General features: G+C 45.5%; 1 protein-coding gene across 5 annotated transcripts in view; it reads right to left on the bottom strand.

The window, feature by feature from the left end:
• MGAT5 (alpha-1,6-mannosylglycoprotein 6-beta-N-acetylglucosaminyltransferase) overlaps nucleotides 1-21083 on the bottom strand; it is a 337363-nt gene that overhangs the window by 18560 nt on the left and 297720 nt on the right. For all 5 annotated transcript variants that reach the window (XM_082689322.1, XM_082689323.1, XM_082689324.1 and 2 more), the window contains 3 exons: nucleotides 19103-19249; nucleotides 11647-11763; nucleotides 4987-5061 (listed from right to left, as the gene is read on the bottom strand). In XM_082689322.1, coding sequence (XP_082545448.1) covers nucleotides 4987-5061; nucleotides 11647-11763; nucleotides 19103-19249 — 339 coding nt within the window. The remainder of the gene's footprint in view (nucleotides 1-4986; nucleotides 5062-11646; nucleotides 11764-19102; nucleotides 19250-21083) is intronic.

Below are 21083 nucleotides of genomic sequence, written 5' to 3'. Positions count from 1 at the left end.
CATAAAGAACGAAGTACTGATACGTGAATGTGCATGGACCTCATGAACATCACAGAGTCCAAGAAGCCAGTTATCTCCAGGGAAGGCAAATCTCCAGGAACAGAACACAGAACCTGGGATGCCTAGGGGCTGGGGCCAAGACTGCAAAAGAGGTATCAAGTGAGATTTCTGGGGGGATGGGAATGCTATAAAACTAGACCTTGGCAGTAACCACACACCTTTATCAATGTGATTAAAAAATTGTTAAATTGTATCCTTACACGGAGTGAATTTTGGTCTGTAACTTATGTCTCAATGAGGCTCCCTAAAAAGCACACCTTAATTGGGGGCTGGGCTCCAGCAGCAGCAAGCAGCTGAGGCTTCCCGAGGCCCTACTCAGTGTCAGGCATTGCTCTCGGCCCTATACCTGCATTAGTTTATTGATTCCTCCCTCAACCTTTTGGGGTAGGTATCCGCACTGCACAGAAGAAGCAAGAGGATGGGGAGGTTAGGAACATGTGCATGATCATGGAGAGTGGGGCCTCCAGCCCTTAAGCACTCTTCAGTCAGTATCTGCGATCAGGAATGGCTAGGTCAACAGCAGCTGTTCACTTCCCCAAAGAGCAAACGTTCCCCAATCTAGGGCCAACCCTGTTCCCTTTTCGGTTCCAGTTCCTCCTCCTCTTCCCCCGCAACCTGTCTGCTCCACCACCACTGCTTGCTACCCTGGACTATCTGGATTCACTACCAGGCTTGTCCTTGCATCTAGAACACTCACTGGGGAGTTTGAGATGGGCTCAGAGAAACCAGATTTCCCAGGAGCTGAAGCTGATTCCACAGTGGCTCTTGAGGTTAACTCATTTTCCTTCCATATCGCTGGAACGTTTTTCACATGAATTACACAGCTCTTTGCAAAATAATACAAGCATAATCATCTTGCACATTTACAGGATCTTTACGGGAAATAAAGAAAATAGGAATGAGGAACATAGGCATGGTTTGCAGAAAGCAACCTGAACATAGCCGTTCCTTCAAAAGAACCTGTTCTATCCCCTCTGGCCCGAGGCAAATACCTAAATCTTTCCCAAGAAATGCATCACGAGAACCTTAACAGACCTGGACACTCAGGTTAGGGAAGAATGCTGCTCTTGATCTGAGGTTACAAGGGATTTTTGCCTTGGCACCATCCCGCAGTTCCTCCCCCACTGCTGGAGAGAGCCCTTCGAACAGAGTGCTGATTTGGAAGAACATGCAACCCAAATCAACACTTCCAGTACAGCCAAGCAATGGTGGTGTGTGCAGGACCGGGGCATGAAGGGAAAAAAGCAAGTGGTTTCCCTCAAGTCACGACTCTTTCCCACTGGGTGAGTGAGCCCGGGGTTGGCTGGGTATGAGGTAGATTTCCAGCTGTCAGCCACTCAACAACCACTGAAGCCTGGGGCTTTCTCAATTGCTGTCAATTGGCTTCCCCTGGCTCCCGTTGCCGTGGGTGAGTGTGATGGACAACCTTGAAAAGGTTCTGAGATAAAAGCTTCCTTGTTCCCCTTGCAGATCACACGGAAGACTCTGAAGGCAGAGATCAGCCTAATTAGGGCTGTAGCACTCCTACAGTTCAAGGGATGGGAAGCTTGAGCTGCCACCAGTCTTCAGAGCTCGAGGCTTTCCGTTCACACCAGAAACACCCCTCGTTCCAGTCTCCCTGCTCTTTGATGAAATTCTAGCTGAAAAAAATAACGAACACCCTGAGCTCTAAAATACTGAGGCCTGGAGAGAACTGTTAGAGGCTGAAGACTGAAACTGAATCAATGGGGTCTTGACCTCCCGGTACCCCTCTAAAGTTGGGGGAACATTATGGCCTCAACAAAACCCTCCACGGAGGTCTGGATTAACTCAAAACTGGCCTCATTCTGGCTTGTGTAGCAGCACCGAGAAAATGTTTAACAGGAAATGCCCCCCATGCAAGATTTCTAGAAGGAATTTTCCTAAAATACCAATCTGAGTCTCACTGCCCTCATCCTGCATTAAAACCTTTCTTGAGCTTCCTGCTATCCCAGGATCAAATCTGCATTCTTGGCGGAGCCTGAGGATCTACTCACGAATTATTTCCTCCTCCAGCCCTGTCTCTCACATCACCTCCCTTCGGTCACAACTCAGCTTCCGATAACTCATCATGCTTTCTTTTTTTCCCCCAGACCTTTTTGTCTTGACCTGTACAGTCCTTCTCATAACCGCTCTGTCTGCTGTCAAGGACTCATCTCGCACAAAATGATGCTGGACACGCTCTCCCCATCTCTCCCCGCCTTCCCTGCGCTGCAGGCTGAGTGGTGCGGTCCCTAAGCATCCGGTGACATCACTGTTACAGAGTCCAACCCTATGGCGGTGGCATGGCCTGTGGTCCTGAATGGCTTCTCTGGGGGGGCCTGAAGCTACCTGAGGATGGGGACTCGTTCCCTCCCATCTTGCTGAGGCCCCGGCCCAGTCCACAGTGCACTACGGCTGACATTTCCCCAGTGGATGTGGGAATCAGCCATAGCAGACAAAACAGAAAGCTCTGGATATCTGAACAGTGGGCTCTGCAGGAGTCTGTGCTGGGGAGCGGTGTGCAAAGGCAGTTTAATTAGCGTGTATTCCAAATCATAAAGTCCAAGATGAGCTTTCTGGCACCTGGGACACGTGAATGAAAAGCACAAGCACGTGCACACACGCTCATTCATTTTTGTTAATGCCTTCAGATGGGAGTTACTGTGCACCTACTGTGTGCCGGGCAGGCCGCGTGGGGTATGGGGGTGAATGGACCAGACATGCTCCTGCATTATGGGGCACGGTGCCCAGTCACTCTAGGGAATGCGACCTTCCTGTTGGCAAGGAAAGCTGGTAATAGAGTTACAGATAACAGGCCACAGGAGAACTCTTAAGGACTGGCTGTGATTCAAGAGTCTTCAAATAAACCTGATGAAGAGTCTCTCTCTACGTGGCAGCGTGGCAGCGAGGAACCATCTTCCCCAAGAGGAAGTGGAGACAGGAAGGGAGGAATCGGGTTTCAGAAGCAGCTGCGGGGATCCTGCTACAATCTCAGATCGGTTCCCGTGACAAGAGCTGTGACAGCTTAAAACTCCCTGCCAGCGGAGAATCCGCAGGTCCTCTCGGCACCTGCAGGAAGGGGAATGAAGATGCCAAGCCCAGCACCGGGACACCAGCCCCCGCCCGCAGCCCTGGCCATGCTGCGAGGACACGCCTGCACTCAGACCAAACCAGCATCGAACCTGGAGTCCATGACACGTTAGCCCGAGACTGTGAATCTTGGTCCCGCCACCCAGAGAGGCGGGCTATTCCTGCCGCCTCCTGGGATACGGGGAGGACCGAATGAGACATCGCGCGGAGACGTGTTCCATACGCACTCCTGTGAAGTCTACACGTAAAGGGCTGCTCGAGTTAGGATGCTGATGAGGTCGTGGCCAATCAAGGCACTACACGAAGACTGAATGAGATGGTGATTCAGATGCTTAGTCATATTATACCCCATTCTATGATATCGCAATATAATAATACACAGTGATAGGATACACAATATCATCTATTAAGTGATCAACAGTACTCGTTTGCATTTATGGAACACTACGGACCAGCCCTGTACTAAGCACTTCCTGCCCCATGACGTCTATTATTATCCTTACTCTACAAGAGAGGAAACTAAGGCCCAGAGAGGCGGAGTAAGGCACCCAAATCATAAAACCAAAAACTTGTGAACCCAGATGGCGGGGCTGCACAGCATGCCCTCTGGCCTCGAACAGACACCCGGAATACCAGATACGCCTCCCTTAAGCCTCTGCCCACCGCTCTCCCTCTCCAACAGCAGTGTCCGGGGCTCTTCAGCCTGTTGCCTCAAACCTTCCCTTCGAAACCTACCTGGGACCTCCTGTCTACACTACTTAACATTTACAACACACTATTTCTATTTTAGCCTGCACGGTCCTCATCCCCTATTGTGTAAAGATCTCTTGATCGTCCCAAGACACTTTGCTTTGCCTTTTAAGAGGAGACCCCCATTCCTGAAATGTGGTCAAGGAGTTCATAGTGCTTTGCCCACAGGGGTTCTGCATCTGTCTATTTGTAGCTCTGAGCTGCTTTTGAAGACTAAGGAATTAAAATGTTACAGAAGGATGCCAGTGGTGCTCTTGGCCTTTACTGTCACAGGCACAAGCTAGAGTTTGCAAGCTCTGTTGGGGGTGGTGGACTCTTGGGCCCCCCTCCCCCACTTTAGCACTGAAGCCCTCCTTTTATCTGTTTTATTCTTAGGCTTCATGTAACGTTTCATTTGAAAAGGGGTCGTGTTTGAAAAGATATTTGAAAACCACTAAGACGTCCTAATATATTTGGAATTATTGAACATATATTAAAGGAAGGCTTAGAAACCCCTGGTTTCAGCCCCTGCCTTTCTTAGGGTGAGAAACAAAGATCAGGCAGGATCAGTGAACTGTCTCTCTGTTCCCCTCCCCACCTAAGTCCTCGTGATGTCCCTCCGAACCAATTCAGGGCACAGGTCTGATGGTTCAGGAGGGCTTCGTCTTGACTATCCCATTTTAAGTTTCCAGTTTGACCTTCCACAATCACAAAGAATATTCTTTATTTTTAAGAATGTATTTATTTATCTGACAGAGAGAGACAGCACAAACAGGGGGATCTGCAGAGGGAGAGGGAGAAGCAGGCTCTCCACTGAGCAAGGAGCCTGACGTGGGGCTTGATCCCAGGACCCTGAGATCATGACCTCAGCTGAAGGCAGACACTTGATCGACTGAGCTACGCAGACGCCCCCATAAGGAACATTCTTAACTAGGACAAAGTCTCTTGGATGACCACGACAATGCATGCTTCAAAATTCCATCAAGCCATTACCCAGCTTTTAGAGTCTTGCAAAGTAGGAAAATAACCCCAGAAATACGGTAGCTCTTAGATGTTCGTAAGAGCCCCCGGTGGTAATGGGATAAAAGGATTTCTGAAGAGCCTTACCTGCTTTTCAATGAAAGCGTTGATTCTCTGTAGCATTCCCTCACATGTGAATTCATATGGCATGTATGGTTCAATCTGTAGAAGCAGAACACGGTATCATGAAAGGAGACAGAGAACCAAGGACACTTACCCAGTCCTCCCCTGACTCACGCACACTCACATGCCTCAAGAGGGGATAGGACTATGAACTCGGATGGTAACCAACCTGGGTTTACAACCTCACCCTGCTCCTGGTTAGCTGTGGGACCCTGAGCAAGGTGCCCACCACCTCTGAGCCTCACGTTCTTCATGTGCAAAATGGTGAGAAGAAAAATCTACCTCTTTTAAGCTGTGGTGACGGTCATGTGAGAAAAAAAAAAAAAAGTAAAGGGCGGGACGCCTGGGTAGCTCAGTGGGTTAAGCCGCTGTCTTCGGCTCAGGTCATGATCCCAGCATCCTGGGATCAAGTCCTGCATCGGGTTCCTTGCTCAGCGGGGAGCCTGCCTCTCTCTCCGCCTCTGCTTGCCTCTCTGCCTGCTTGTGTGCTTTCTCTCTCTCTCTTTCTGACAAATAAATAAGTAAAATCTTAAAAAAAAAAAAAAAGTAAAGTGCTTAGTTTGGTGTCTGGAACACAGTAGGCATTCTACAAAAGGTGGGGAGTATCATCAGTTAGAGATTAAGCTCCAGAGGGCAGGTGTTCCACGGCTGTTGGGTTGTGTGGCTCACAGAGGAAGGCAGCAAACACCTGCTGAATGGATGTATGCTCAATGCTAGGAGAAGGGCACATGATGAGTGGGGAAGGACCCAGGATGGTGAGGAAAGCACTGGTCGGCACTCGAAGGTGAGGTCAGCACATAGCTAAAGAATGTGTGGGGCAGGAACAGAGTCATAAAGTGCCACAAAGAGTTCAGCCAAGGGGCCCGGAGGCTAGAAGGTCAAAGCAGACTTCTGCTCATGCTGGGCTTTTAAAGCCAGCTAGGATTCTGGCAAGCCCAGATGTGGAAGCCATTCTGGCTAGTGTGAGCGGCAGGAGGTTAGACATGCAAGAACAGCAGGTGGGTAGAGCGTGGGGTGGCAAAGCCTGGGGAGACAAGGCTGGGAAGAGGTTCACTGGATTTCCACAGAAGGATTTCTATACTAAAGAGCCCAAGCTTTATCAGAAAGCAGGAGGAAATTCCAGAAGGTGCTCCTCTGGGGTCAGGGAGGCAATGTGATCATGATTTGGACACCTGGGGATGGGGAAGACTTGAGGGTTTTTGTCTCTGCTGCACAGTGTGTGTGCCCACAGTATAAGGCTTGTGTTTTGGGGGCATCCAGCAAGCATTACCAATCTGAAATGGAAATTTCACTTTACGTTTGGGACAAATTCACTAGCAATCCAGTCTGGGACAGCTTCGGAGAGCCCAAGGGCACCTGCCAACAATAGGACAGAGGGCCACCACTTAGTCCTACACTTGCCAATCTCAAATGTACAGGGTGGAGAGCTGGGCAGAATGCCTGTGCGTTGAGGCCTGTGGAAAATGGGACAGTTGACAGAGAAGACATCCTCCCGTGGTCACAGGGGACCTTCTCCCCTCTTTTTCTGTGTCGATTCACACATTACACATGAACCCTTCTTTAACCATGACTATTAATTTCATAATATATCTTCAAACCCACGATCATATAATGCATCACACAGTTTTTATCTCCGGCATCCCTGCCTACATCTGCGCAGAGAGAAGTGAAAGAGGCTGAGCCGTAAGTATTATACTATCAGGGCAGGACTCTTGAAAGAACACAGGCCATCTTGTTCCTCAATAGAGCACCTCAGAAGAGCTCAAAATACTCAGAAAACTGACTTCAGTGTTGCAAACCTGCTCCTTCTCACCTCAAGTTTTTGCATGAGCTGTGCCCTTTCCAACCCAGACATAACCCTTCACACCAAAGGCAAAATTTTCTTTCCTTTCAGAGGATATTTGTTTACTCATCATCTGCGGGTGATTCTAGAGGCTTACTATGACTGGCCTGCAGATAGGTCTCTTCTCAAAGGTCCACAGAAGGAACAGAAAGAAACCATGACAGACAACTTGGCATATTAGGATCATTTATGTGGTGACAAGTAGAATTTCTGGAGTGAAATAACGTATGGGTGGCCATTGTCACAACATCAACAGATCCAATTATGTGGTGGGAAGGAGATCATTCCTACAACTTATTCTAAAGGGCAGCCTTTAGACATGGAAATGAATTAATTCAAAGGGCTCAGTGCATAAACACAGAAAAATGACTCTTTCTGTGTCCTCCTACCAACCAAACCCAATTTAACCAAAGGGATGCTGACTCATTAATTGCTTGATGGCCCATTCACTGTTTTAAATAATATGAAGCCAAATGATTTTCCTATAAAGGAAACACAAACCAAAAAAAGGTAATTGTATTCTTAAACCACCCCTGCCAGCGGTTTCCACTAGCCATCCTGCTGCGGAGAGGAATGGGGCCCCCTGTGTGGGAAAGTTCTCCAGACTCCTGGCTTTGGCTATAACAGAAGCCAGGCAAGCCTCTGAGGTAGGAACTATTGTGGAGATTGGAGCAGGGGCCTGGGGTAATTTTCTGCATGATAATCCTCCAGGAAGGAGTCAAGGCCTCCTTGGGGAAGGGAATGAAAGGGAATGCTGACAGCACATTTAGTGACAGAGCAACCTAAGCAGGGCCAGTTGTGGAGTAACAGGGGGAAATATTCTTGGCCATCTTGGTCTGTGGGAAAGGACCACTGCTCACATGGCCACAGGAAGGAAGCCTGCAGGCTACACTGTGTAGTTCCTGTTGGCTGTGGAAAGCTTCCTTTATTTTCCCACCTCTTCTTTCCCGTTCTTTTTACTTCCCTTCTTGTGAGATGTCCTGTCTCTTCTAGCACCCACTGACTGCTCTAAGTCCAAGTACAATTCCTACAGGGAATAGCTCTCAGAAATCAGCTGAGCTTGGACAGTGGTGGCTTGGCATCGCTCAATGAGAGATGATCTTGGAAGGTACCAGAAGACCAGGAATTCAGTCCTGACTGTCTCTTCTATCTACTAACCATAGGATTTTAAGTCAGACACATTCTGCAATTTCTCCTGATTTAAAATGTAAACTAGGTCATGCCATTCCCCTGGTCAAAACTTTCCATCATACTTAAAATAAAATCCAGAATTCTTAGCATGACCTGTTTTTTTTTTTTTAAAGATTTTATTTATTTATTTGATAGATCACGAGTAGGCAGAGAGGCAGGCAGAGAGAGAGGGAGGAAGCAGGCTCCCTGCTGAGCAGACAGCCCGATGTGGGACTCGATCCCAGGACCATGATGGGATCATGACCTGAGCCAAAGGCAGAGGTTTTAACCCACTGAGCCACTCAGGCGCCCAGCATGACCTGTTTTAAAGACCCTACACATTCTGCCTTCAAGGGCCCTTTTTCTGGTCTCCATTATTTCTGACGAGAAGTTGGTGGTCTTTCATACTGTTATCCCCTTAAATGTAATGGATCTTTCTCTGGCTGCTTTCAAGATTTTTGCCCCTAATTTTTTGTTATCAGCACTTTGGCAATGATGTGTACTTGTTTTTCTTCATATTTATCCTGCTTGGAGTTCAGTGAGCTTCCAGGATCTGCAAGTTGATGTCAGTCATTCATTTCAGAAAATTCTTAGTCATTATCTTTTTAAATATGTCTTCTGGCTATACTCTCTTCCTTCTGATAGTCCAATTATACATAAATTGGGCAGTTGATATTGTCTCATAGGTCTCCTATGTTTTTTCTTAATTTCATTCATTTTTCTCTTTTTGTTTCAATCTGGAAAATTCCTCTAGTCTATTGATATTAAAAAGTTCACTGATATTATCCTCTGCTATGTACACTCTGTTGATGAAGCCACTGAAAGAGCTTTTCATTTCCAGTATCTTCTCAGTTCTAGTATTTTGGCTTTGAGAAAAAGTTTCTAGCTTTCTGTTGAAATTCCCCATCTGTTCATATATACTGTCTATCTTTTTCACCAAAACTTTCAATATATTTATCTTAGCATCTTGAAGTTGCTTTCTAGTAAGTTCCAACATCTGGGCTATCTCTAGGTCTGGTTTTAATGACTGTTTCCTCTCTTAATGACGGGTCATGTTACCTTGCTTTTTGTGTGTCACATAATTTAAAATCTTGTGAGTAAATATGAGAAAGACTGGCATTCAATTTCTGACCCATTCCTAAGAAGCATAATCTTAATGATAAAGTTTTTGTATTAAGCAATTAATTACTTCAGTTTTCATTCCCACTTTTATCTTTCCCTTTACTTCTTTCCTTTTCTAAATTTTGTATTATCTTAACATGTCAGTCAAAAAGACCTGGGCTTTAATCCAGTTTTTACTATTTATTAGCTATGTGATCTTGGGTAAATTACTTAATTTCTTTAAACCTCAATCTTTTCATCTATAGAAGAATCGTGTGAAACAATGCTCATAAAGATGAAATGAGATAAGGCTCATAAAGATAGATAGTGATTGTAGATGTGTAGAAAGAGGTTCTCTGGACGTAAAAGCTACTATTATTAATTACTTTTTTTCTCACATGGTCTTGAATAATTTTGGGACTAAGGTGGAAAAAGGTTGATCTGAGTTTTAAAATGTAGAGCACTAGAGTTTCCACAGAGTGAACAGAGTCAATTTCATGTAGCCATGAGCAAAGACAACCCACTGTCTCACTCTGTGCTTCTGGATCAAGCATTCCCATTAGATTTTTGTTTGACAAAAGGGACCTATCACCTAAAAAGTTTTGTACTCCATGATCCAAGATTTTCTGCTTCAATGTTACCTTTTAAATCACTCCTTTTCCAGGGATATGTGCACTTAGCCAAGTGATGTGGGTTGAATTTATGTTGCTCCAAAAGCAAATGTGCAAGTCCAAATTTCTAGTAGCTGTAAATGTGACCTTATTTAGAAATAGGGTCTTTGCAGATGTAATCAAGTTAAGATGAGGTCCTACTGAATTAGACTGATGTCCTTCCAAGAATGGAACAGAGAGACAGACAGACACACACAGATTAAAGTGCTGCAGCTGCAAGTAGTCAAGCAAAGCCTGTGGCCTCCAGAAGACAGAAGAGGCAAGGAAGAATCCCCCACTCCAGGCTTCGGAGGGAGCATGGTTCTGCTGCCATCTTAATTTTGGACTTCTAGTCCTGAAACTGTGAGAGAATAAATTTCCGTTGTTAAAACTAGCAAGTTTGTGGTTCTTTGTTATGGTAGTCCTGAGAAACTAATACCCTAAGGGACTCAGGGACTCAAGAAAGAAAGACAGAACCATCAGCCTCCCCCAGGAATGACTCTCCAGTGGCGAAGCTCTCGATGTGTGGCAGATAGTGAGGCAAGCCGGTAGGGTCACATTCCACTCAGCCTCTTCCCCTTTACTCACACTGTGCCTTGAACCCAGGTCCTTCTGGGTCCACTTTTCAGTTCAGCTTTGCAAATTCCTACTTGTCTTAAAAGACTTAATCTAGTGCTGCATTTTCCAGAAAGCTTCCCCCGATATCCACTTCTCCATGTTTTGCCTGTCGCTGGCACTGAACACATTTGGCAAATACCTATTCCTTTCTTTCTCCATCCATTGGGTAGATCACTATGCTGGGTACAGAGGAGAGCAGCGAGACAGACCTATTTCCATCCCTCATGTTGCTGACAGTCTAGTTAATTCCAGACTGTTGATAACAAAAATAAGAATACTGTATGTGTAAAACTAATAGTGACTTAATAATACCAACTAAACACTCACTATGCAGTAGATGCTACACTTACAGGCTTTATATTCATGACCTCATTGAATCCTTACAAACACCTATTCAGTAGGTAACAGTACTTAAAGAGATGAAGAAACTAAGACTCAGAGGTTACGTAACTGCCCGAGGGGACACTGCTAGTAGGTGACAGGGTTGGAACCCCAGCCCCAAGCTAATTCCAGGCTGTCTTCCTTACAACCACGCCCCTACTGCTTCCCCTAAATAACTGTTAGAGAGTATAGTGTAGTAGGGGGAGTATACAGAGCAGTTCCACCAATGTGGAAGGCAGTCCAGGGGGTTGGGAGAGGTTAACTTGGCCCATCCGCACTGGACGGTAAGCCTTCCTATAGGCAGGAAGCCAGCCTCGACTATGTTTATGGGAGTGAGTGCCCCCTAAAGTGGCTCAGACGGTCTCTGCCTACAGTAGGCACTTAATACATGCCTACTAAATGGATCAGGAGAATCCGGAGATGTCAGTTACTTATACAAAATTCTATTTAGGTGTTTAGGTTTTTAAAAAAAGTCAAATAAATAAATGCTATAGAAAAACATTTCCCAGTATTTCCTTAATACCTCCTATCATTCTTACTTTTGGCAGGGGAGCAGATCTGTGTATCCTGGTCTCTGTGAGAGTGAGACAGGCATAATTTGAAGTCCTACTATTGCATCTGGGATCCAGCAGTCATGCCAAAAGCTTCCGGAGAATCCACACACACAGGGGCACAGCTCTGTTCCCACCTGCCAGCGCACCCATGAACCCTCCACGGGCCAAATCCGACACCGTGGCTCTTCTAATCCCAGAGTCAAGCTGACATGGAATTGTTCTAGTTACTCAACAAGAGGGCCTGTGAGGCTTTCCACACATTTCAGGTCACAGCACAGATGGGGAAAAATGGAATAAAAAACACAACCTTCTGACTTAAAATTGCTTTCACGGCAGCCTCCACTTCCTCCTGATTGCTGAGGTCAACCGTCCAAACGTGGGGCCGGCCGATGAACACTTCAGCATAAGGATGTTGCGACGTCAGCTGGAAGAGAGAGACAAAGCACCTCAGTCTCACAAATACGTTTTTTTTTAAAGCCTTCTGTGCTAGATGAAGCGTTATGCTTTTTATGGCATTGTACTTGCGTAGCTAACAAGACATTTTTGTCCTTCCTTGATGATCAAAACCTCCTGAGAACCCACAAGTAGAGAACAATAAAAGAGTGATAACTCCGCATCTTGAATCCCACTTGGAAAAGTCAAAACCAGGCGCCATGGTGGCTGTTACCCCCAATAGGTGGCTTCAACCCCCAACGCTGCACCAAGATACAATGGAATGTTCAACTCTTGGTCACATCCCAGCCCTGAAAATCACCTCGGTCAAACTGGTATCTGTTACAAGACACGGATCAGGACACACAGGGAATGAGAAAATTACAATAAAGCCAAAAGCTTTAAAGTCATAGGAGGATGAGTAATGACACATACAAAATGTAAAGAAAGAGAAATAAGGCTACTAGAAAAACCGAGAATTTTGGAATGGTTTCAGGACAAATCATTAGCATCACATTGGAGCCTTAATACTGATAAAGACAATTGGATTCAGCAAAGCTCTAAAATTGGAGCTTTTATTTTAAGAACAAAGGGTCCAAAGCAACCCAGGATGAAAGCTGGCAATTCTCTGCTCCTGAAGGGTCCTTTCTCTGACGGCTAAATTTACCACCCAAACTGGCTCCCACCTTTATGCCTGTATCCTTTCAGGGCGTAATGGGAAGGGAGCTTTCTGGACATTCATGAGAGCATATTCAGTTCTCACAAAGACTGGGGGTGCTGCCTGGAGCTGTGAACCTGTGGCTGAGGACCGGGGGTCGTAGACCCCTCACGAGGCAGGCTGTCTACTCCCTAATCAGCTTCCACCTGCCCCGCTGAGCTTCCATGTGGGGTCACAGAATCCAACTCTTTGGCCCAGTTTTAATATACATTGAATTTCCCAGGAACCTAACTTCCATGTAAATCAAGGGATGTTCCTACTCTGTGTTCTTTGGAACTTCACCCATAAGCTGTTACCACTTTGGAGAAATCAGGGCGACCATGTCACTGTCACTCAGATGAGGTGAGTCTCCATTACGACATGCCCAAATCAGTCTGTATTTGTAGTGCTCACATTAATGGGAACTGCATATTTGTGTGTCCGTCTATATTGTATAGGCAGTTTTTAACCAACCTCTCTTTTATGATATCACTTTTAAGCAACCATAAGCCCTTACCATATAAGGGCCAACCATGTTCAGTTGAATGTTTTATTCTTCTTAAGTACAATGTCTTACTCATTGTAAGGAGGCAGGAGATACCTTTGCTACTATAGTTCTTGGGTATGGGTATTATTTCTTGGCTATATTTATACTGAAATATGTATTTCCTTATTGCAAATTATTTTGAATCATTCTTTCTTGAAATTTCATATGTAGGCAGGGTATGTTATTGATGAGTTTTATTTCAGGGCAGAAAAGTAGATCTTACAACATATTAGTGGGAGAAACAGGTGTTGGGTCTAGTAGGGCTGAGGCTATTGCTTTAGAGGCAAAGCTGGTTCTCTTTTTCTTCAGACTCCAGTACACACAGGGGATGGGGTGATTTCACTGGCCTCTCTCCATCTCACTCCTAGCCACCATTCTTCATATGCTACCTCACCAATGTGCATGCACTACTTACTGCATGCACTACTTACGGCAGGAAACCCAGAGTTCACGTTACTAGGCCTCAGCTCCCAGCTGTCATTGGCACCCTCTTGTGGAAATCATGAGTCTCTCTCTCTCTCTTTCTCTCTTTTAAAGGGTTATTTGAGAGTGAGAGAAGGAAAGGGGGCGGTGGGAGTGGCAGAGGGAGAGAGAGACTCTCCAACAGACTCTCTGTTGAGTGCGGAGCCTGATGCAGGGCTCCACCTCAGGACCCTGAGATCATGACCTGAGCAGAAATCAAGAGTCAGATGCTGACTGAGCCACTGCAAATCACGATTCTGAGGAGAAATATCTTTGCTCCTGACCCCTCTGCCAGAATCATGCCCCTTGCTGGCCCATTCAGTTCCCCATTCTTCAGATACGTACCCCCTCCTTCCGCTCCGCCGTGTGGTCAGTGATAGAACCTACAGAGTGACCGCAGAAGCTGCATGGAGCTGGGGAAGCGTCCGTGTCTTTTTCTCCCAGTACACATCTTAGATTCAACACGCATCAGTGGGGCCTCTGGCTGGCCCAGGCACTGAGCTGATCACCTGCATGTGCATTATTTATCCCTTTTCCTATGCATCTGTGAGGATTTTGAGATTTATATGGATTTACAATTCCACAAGACCACACAGCCAGGAAAGAGCAGACAGAGCAAATTCAAATCGAGATCCTTCAACAACGCATTAGCTTTTGATGGAAAGGAAAGTGACAATTTTACAGCACCAACTGGGTTCTTGAGACAAAGGCGAAAAGAAGCCTGAAGTAAACTCTACAGTCTTTTAACTATGCTCCTAAAACTTGCCAAACTAAAAAAAAAAAAAAATCCCAGGATTGAATTTATGCCTGCAGTAGAGCTTTTCTGAAGACGAGTAAAATGTCACACTGTTTTCACTTGGTGGCCTGGAGAACAAACTGATTAAATCTTCCAAGGGAATCAGGGTAAACTGAAGTTACCATCAGTGTCACTATGCAGCCACTTACATATAGGCAGTCTCTCTCCCCTCCCCTTTACCAGGTCCCTGCTTATGTGCAAGGTTGCTCTAAGCACTTGGAAAATACAGAACGCTGAGCCATTATCGTTTTATTCATTTACATTTACTGAGGGTTACTTAATTTTAATGAGTAAGGCATTTTGTAATTCATTATTTCCCCTCTGAATGTTATGCTCCTCCCTGTTAATTTATTGAGAACTGTCTGATCTGAGCTCCTTCCCCATATATCAATCAGTAAATTTACTGGAGTATAGTTTGTAAAAGTAATGAAAATCTTATTAAATAGGAGACATTACTTCAGAGTGGCTATTAAATTTCTAAAGAGAACATGAGTTCTCCTTATGGAAAAAAGCCCTGAAGCCAGAGAATTTCTAATGATTTACATAATGCCCAAACAATGATTAAGAACCTACTAATGTGTTTACCAACATAAAGATAAAAATCCAATTTATATCACATTGAAAGTATAACCTGAACTGACCACATTACTTAAGGCATATGGAACTTTTCCCCTAGAGTATACACCATGGTTTTTAAAAATTGGTCCAATGGAAAAGACAGAAATAAAATTAAACTGTCCTGTAGAAATTTGGACTTCTTTTCTCTTCAAGACAAAGAAGGGACATACCTGCAATTTATACAGATTGATTCATATGGATCAATTGTTGTTTAACTGGAAAACTAGCAAGGGCCCAACAAAATAGCTTTGTAATTATGTCCACTTGGGTTAAAATTTTTCCATTTGCAGAAAAAAAAAAGAGAATAATTGATTTCTAGGGATTTTTGACCCTTGGGCTTCTACATGACTATCGATAGCCCTCTCCCACGGAAAAGCGGCTTTGGTTCGGGGGATTTTGTGGCTTTTGTGGGCTGAAAGAGCCAAGTGGGTGGCCCACCTGGCCTTGAGGTCAAGTTCACTCTGTGATGTTGCTGGCTCCCAGCCTGCTCTGTCTCCCGCAGAGGAGATGGCCATCAGATGGCACCAGCCCTCCTGCATAAGGCAAAGTGACCTTCTGGGGATTTCCCTCCAACTCATCAACATTCATAACTTTTAAGCTTGAAACCCCCCTCTCCTCCTTCTCTTTTCTACTACAGCTCTGCCAATATCCCCTTTTCGGTTAACCCAGCACATTCTCTACTTGGCACAACTCCAAGTTGACATTTTCTCCTCGATTAACTTAGTTATTTCTTTCCATATCAAAATCTGAGCTCCTGGAAAACAGGAAATGTGTCTTGATAAGTTTCCCCAATGCAGCCATTAGTACCAGGGACCCCATGGAGACACAATGCACATCTGTCAACTGACCTTCGGCATCCTGGTCCCCTGTGGGAGCCCAGGACTGATGAGTCATCTGTGCAAGGTCACTTGCAGAGCAAATACTGAGAGGATCCCACAGGGCCAGTCTAACTAGAGTCCCAGCTGAGCACTGGTGGAATCATCTGAAGGGATGGGAGGCACCAAGCACCTGGGGGGCAGCTCTAATGCCTCGTCTCTTCTCATGCCATGAAGAATGAAAATATCCACCACTTCAATGAGAAGAACATTACTAAGTGATGACAATGGACAGGAAATGATGAACATTCTTTCCTCAGTAACTTCACACTAGCTGCTCTGATCTTAGTGACATCACAACATTCACTAGGTAATAGATCGTGTATGAGCGTCCTAATTTTTTTTTCAGGAAAAAATAGTCCATTGAAACAAAGTGACATCAGATTCTTTAGAATGACTAATAACAAAAAGGTGCCAGCAGCCAATGTAGTCTAAGATACTTCTGACTGATCATTTCCAAAAGGCTTATAGAAATAGCAGTAAAAAGAGATGGGGTTCTTAGCTCTTCACATATTCAAAAAAAATCACCATGAGGGGAAAAAGAAAACCACCATTAGAACCACCATCTGCTGTAGGCAAGATCCACTGACACATGGTAAAAATAAATGAGCAAAAGTTTGAAGAGAACCAGAATATTTGCATAGTTTCGAAATATTTTTTCCCCCAATATGGAGAAAGTTAGTAACTTTCTAGTGAAGAAACCCAGCAGACACAACTTGAACCAAGTGATCAAAGTGAACATCCTTAAGTAATTAGACATACTGATATCATGCTTCATCACAGAAGGCCACACCACTTCTGTGACATTCTCGCTAAAAATGTATCATCACACAATAACCAAGACACAACATCCATCAAATTCAAAGTGGGCAAGGGCATACAGAAAGGCCAACTGGTACTCTTTCAAAGTGTCGTGGTCATGAAACACAGTGAAGGACCAAAGAACTGTCACAGACTGGAGAAGATTAAGGAGAGAGGGCAGGTAAATGCACTGTGGGGTCCTGGACTGGATCTAAGAACTGCAAAAGGATATTAGTGGAAAAAATGACGAAGTCCAATTAGACTCTGTAGTTTAGGCAATGTTGTGATATCAGGGCTCACTTCTTTGATACGAGTTTTGATAACTGTACTCTAGTTATGTAATGTGTTACCATCAGAGGAAGCTGGTTGAAAGAATTACACCTAACCTCTGTATTATTTTTGCAACTCTTCCCTAAGACTATAACTATTTCAAAATGCATAAAAAGTAAATTCTAACAACTCCACTTGAACATATTATTCCCCAAAGAATGAAGAGCGAGAACCCAATAGATACTTGTACATGAATTCACAACAGAGAAAAAGTGGACACAACCCAAGTGTTTGCAGATGAATGGATACATAGAATGTGGTGTATTTATACAATGGAATATCATCCAGGCCTCGAACAAAAGATGAGATTCTGACACACGCTACGAACTTTGACAACATCATGCTAAGTGCAACAAGCCAGTCACGAAAGAACAAATACTGTGTGATTTCACAGAAAATTTAAGTTGAGAGGGAAAACAGATGAGAGGTTACCAGGGAGGGGAGAATGAGGAGTTGGCATTTAATGAACACAGTTTCTGTTTTGAATGATGACTAAATTCTGGAGATGGGTGGTGGTTATGGTTGTACAGGACTGGGAATATACTTAATCCCAGCGAACCATACACTTAAAATGGTTAAAATATTAAGTTTTAAATTATGTATATTTAATCACAATAGAAGTATAAAAAAAGAAAATTACAAGTAGTTATCACAATGTGAGCAGTAAAGCTTCAGAGACTTCTTACACCTAACTTAAAAAGCAGGGGTGGTTTACTGACCCGATTTTCTACCCTGAACTCTAACCTAAAAGTCTCAAAGAAGTCAGGCCGGCAGACCAGAGATTTCTAAACTGAGATGTTCTCACCGCTGGAGAGCATCTCTTCAGATCATCCCAAAAAATAAGCTCTTTGGTGCCAGGCTGAACCCTTCTGCTCTGTGCCCTGGAGCCTCCCCTAGCACCTGGCACACAGGTGTGCATTAAGTACTGCTGAGGAATGACTTCCCCAAAAGGAACGACTTCCCAAAGGGAAGAATTCAAGTGTATTATATTAGCAGAAGGAAAAGCAAGCATGTGGGTCAACACACACACAGTTACTCCTTCTCAGAGGTTGTGTGGCCCACAGATTGTTCTTTTGAGGATTATCTATTGGATCTCAATCTCTCCCTCCACTTCCTTTGGCCCTTTTGCCAGAGGCAGGGAGAATCAGAAAAAATAACTCTCAAAATAATCAGCTCCGTGCATGGGCAAGATCTCTGACTGATCAGTGAAGAATGATCAAGGAAAATGCATTTCATGCTCTTTTTGGGGTGACGGGGTGTTCAGGAGAATCGACCCAGAAAGGTTTAAAAGGAGAATTGAAAACTGTCCGCTTTAATCACGGCGCTGCTATACTGAAGCTACATCATGGGTGCTGACGTGTGTCGTCCCCCAGGGGAAGGCCCTGGGTGACAGGGGCACTGCCAGGATGCCAGCTCCGACAGGCTTCTTCTTGGGGAGCAGCCCACAGAGCCACGGAACTGAGAAGAAGATCGATCTCTGGGTTTCTTGCACGCACCTGCTTCTGACTAGATACAGAAACACCAGTGTGATCGCCCACATGCTCTAAATGACTTGTTGATTGCCCCGAATCGAATCCAACTGCCTTCAGTGGTGATTCATCACCCGCTGTGGATTTTTTAAGAGGATCTCTGAAAGCAATTCAAATAAGGCTTCTGCCAACAGTTCGAGTGATGGCAGGATTACTTCTCAGGATGGTGCCCACTGATGGTGGCCAAAAACACCAGGCATGGGACTTCAGTTGCCCATCAGATGTCTTGTCTCTCAAGGTCGACAGCGAAGGACCCCATGGCACACACTCTATTCCCCACAGCCCACCGTGGAAAACATGTTCTTCAAAAATGCCTGTTAGCCAGTGGATTGCCTTATTCCATAAACTCTCGACATTCAAAAAGTCAGAGCTCAGCCACTGAGATGGTTGGAGAGGTCTGTGTGAATTAGGAGAGAGCTGAGGCAGAGTGAAAAGATGCTGCAGTTTGTAGAAGGGCAAACAGAAGTAGAGGCAAGTCTTGGCTGTGCCATCACCTAGTTAGGTGAGTTAGGAGATGGCATCGGCCATTCCTCCCTGAGCTCCTGCCCACCCAGCTACATTAAATGATGTTGACGATACCTGTCCAAGACTATGAGGTTCGAATGGGCTCGCACCATTCAGTAAGTAGCTAGTATTTGTACTGTTGAAAGTAGAAGGGGTTTTTATAGATGCTTACCTCTCTGAGAGTCGGCTTGCCAATGAAAAAGTCTGTGTTCTTGCTGCTTTTGGGTGGGCTGAACTTGGGATTCAGAAAAGCACATCCATTTGCAATGGCCTCCAGGGGAGCGGGGCCCTCGTAAGGGAACCCGAGTCCAACGAACAGCTATAAGACAGAAAAGCACACCATATATAAACACGTCAATCAGGACTGGTGTCCTTGGCTCACAGGGGGCTATTCTGTGCTTCACTCCCATGTCGAAGCCTCAGTCAGAGCCTCTGGAAGGTTCCCAGACTTGGGGGGGGGGTGAAGAGGAGGCACCTCACATTAGGAACTGAGAAACAGGACCAGGGACCTTTATGGGCTCATGAAGCTGCTCAGATCATTATGTTCTCCTCCTCTGGGGGGAAAAAAAAAAAAAAAGTAAAGAAATAAGAGTGGGAGGATGGGGGGGGGGAGGTGGGCAGTTGAGGGGGTAAGAAGGCGGGGGTATTAAAAGGATAAAATAAAAACAACAACAAAAACCAAGACCCAACAATAATCTTTCTGTAACTCACCAGGAGACATGACTGGAAAAACACTTGCTTAACTAAACAGAAGGTTTCTTCATTGAACCAAAGGAACAACAGGCCCTTTCAGGGATGCTGGGGGTTGCGGGGGGGTGCCGAACAGAAAGGTCACTTGGCGGTTTGATTACAGTTCAAATGAAGCGGCTTTAAAATGATGGTAGGTCAGTAAACACAGGTTTTCATAATGGGGTTTTCACTGGGGGAAACCAACAACTTTGTTTTTATCTCCCCCCTCAGTGGAGGGGAGAGGGTACTGAGTGGCTTCCTTCCTCAGCAAGCACACCACGCGCGCTCCCCACGGCAGACAATAGATGGCAGCAAAAACACACTCTCCAAGTCCTCCTGCAGGCCCAAAGAGCTCCCAACCCCTGGGACAAAGGGGCCTTGCTGCAGCTCACTGGCAATGATTCCTGGGTCCGAAACTGAAACAGCATCTCAGGGAAATGCCTCAGTGCAGCTCCTCCCCTTGGGACCTTTCACAGTGCTGGAGGGCTGGAAGCTCTCAATGGCGGGATCCAAGTCTGGGCTTGGGGAGGTGTGAGCTCTCCCTACCGCACTGAGGAGCCAAGGCTGAGATCACTCAGCGAAGGCACATCTATCACGAAGGATAATGGGGCCCCACGGCACCGTTGCCTTCTGCCATCACGCTGAGGAACACCCACGCAGCCAGGCCCCAAGAGTGAAGGCTATTGGTGAACTGGATACACGACAGGCCTGGGCCCTCTCCCTATCGACTACATCTTTGCAGCTGCCTAAATGGAACAGTTACTTAGAATGGTTCCACGTGGAGAGACCGGAGTCCCAGCTGCTAGGTTCCCTGGGCACCACGGAGAATGCAGGAAGTTTGGGCTGGGCGCTCAGTTTCGGGACTGAACACTGAGCATGGCCCAAGCTGGACATATTGTAGCTCCCACAGGGATTTTTCTGGGATAAGAAACCAAAATCCCTGGTTTTCTGGTTAGACTCGCTGTCCTATGACTGTATATTCTTTTGCACAAAACAGCATGCTTAACCTTTGTTTTGGAGGAATAAACTTTCATTTCCTGTAAACTTTGAGATGACCAAATATACTGCCAGCCTCCCACTGCCAGCTGGGGGCACACTGTCCCTCAGGCAGAACCACTAGAGAGGTGGGTGAGGAATACCACAGTGGCAGGAGCTTGGGAGATGGAAAATATAAGGGCCATTTCTACCACCATTTGGAGGTCCTGTTTCTGGATCTTACTGTTATTATTTAAAAGTTTTATTTAGCTTTGCGCAGTGGCAGTATCGTAGCCAATGAGGTTTATCCGAGGCGCGATTATTGCTAATTAAAAGTTTTATTTACTTATTTATTTGAGAGAGAGATGGGGGAGAAGGGGGGGAAGAGAGAGAATGCATAGGAGGAGGGCAGGTGGGGGGGAGAGAATTTCAAACAGACTTCCCACCTG

The sequence above is a fragment of the Mustela nivalis genome (genome assembly GCF_964662115.1).
Source record: "Mustela nivalis genome assembly, chromosome: 11".
Taxonomy (NCBI): Eukaryota; Metazoa; Chordata; class Mammalia; order Carnivora; family Mustelidae; genus Mustela; species Mustela nivalis.
Note: the sequence above shows the minus strand (reverse complement) of the source record. Positions and strands in the feature narration are given on the sequence as shown.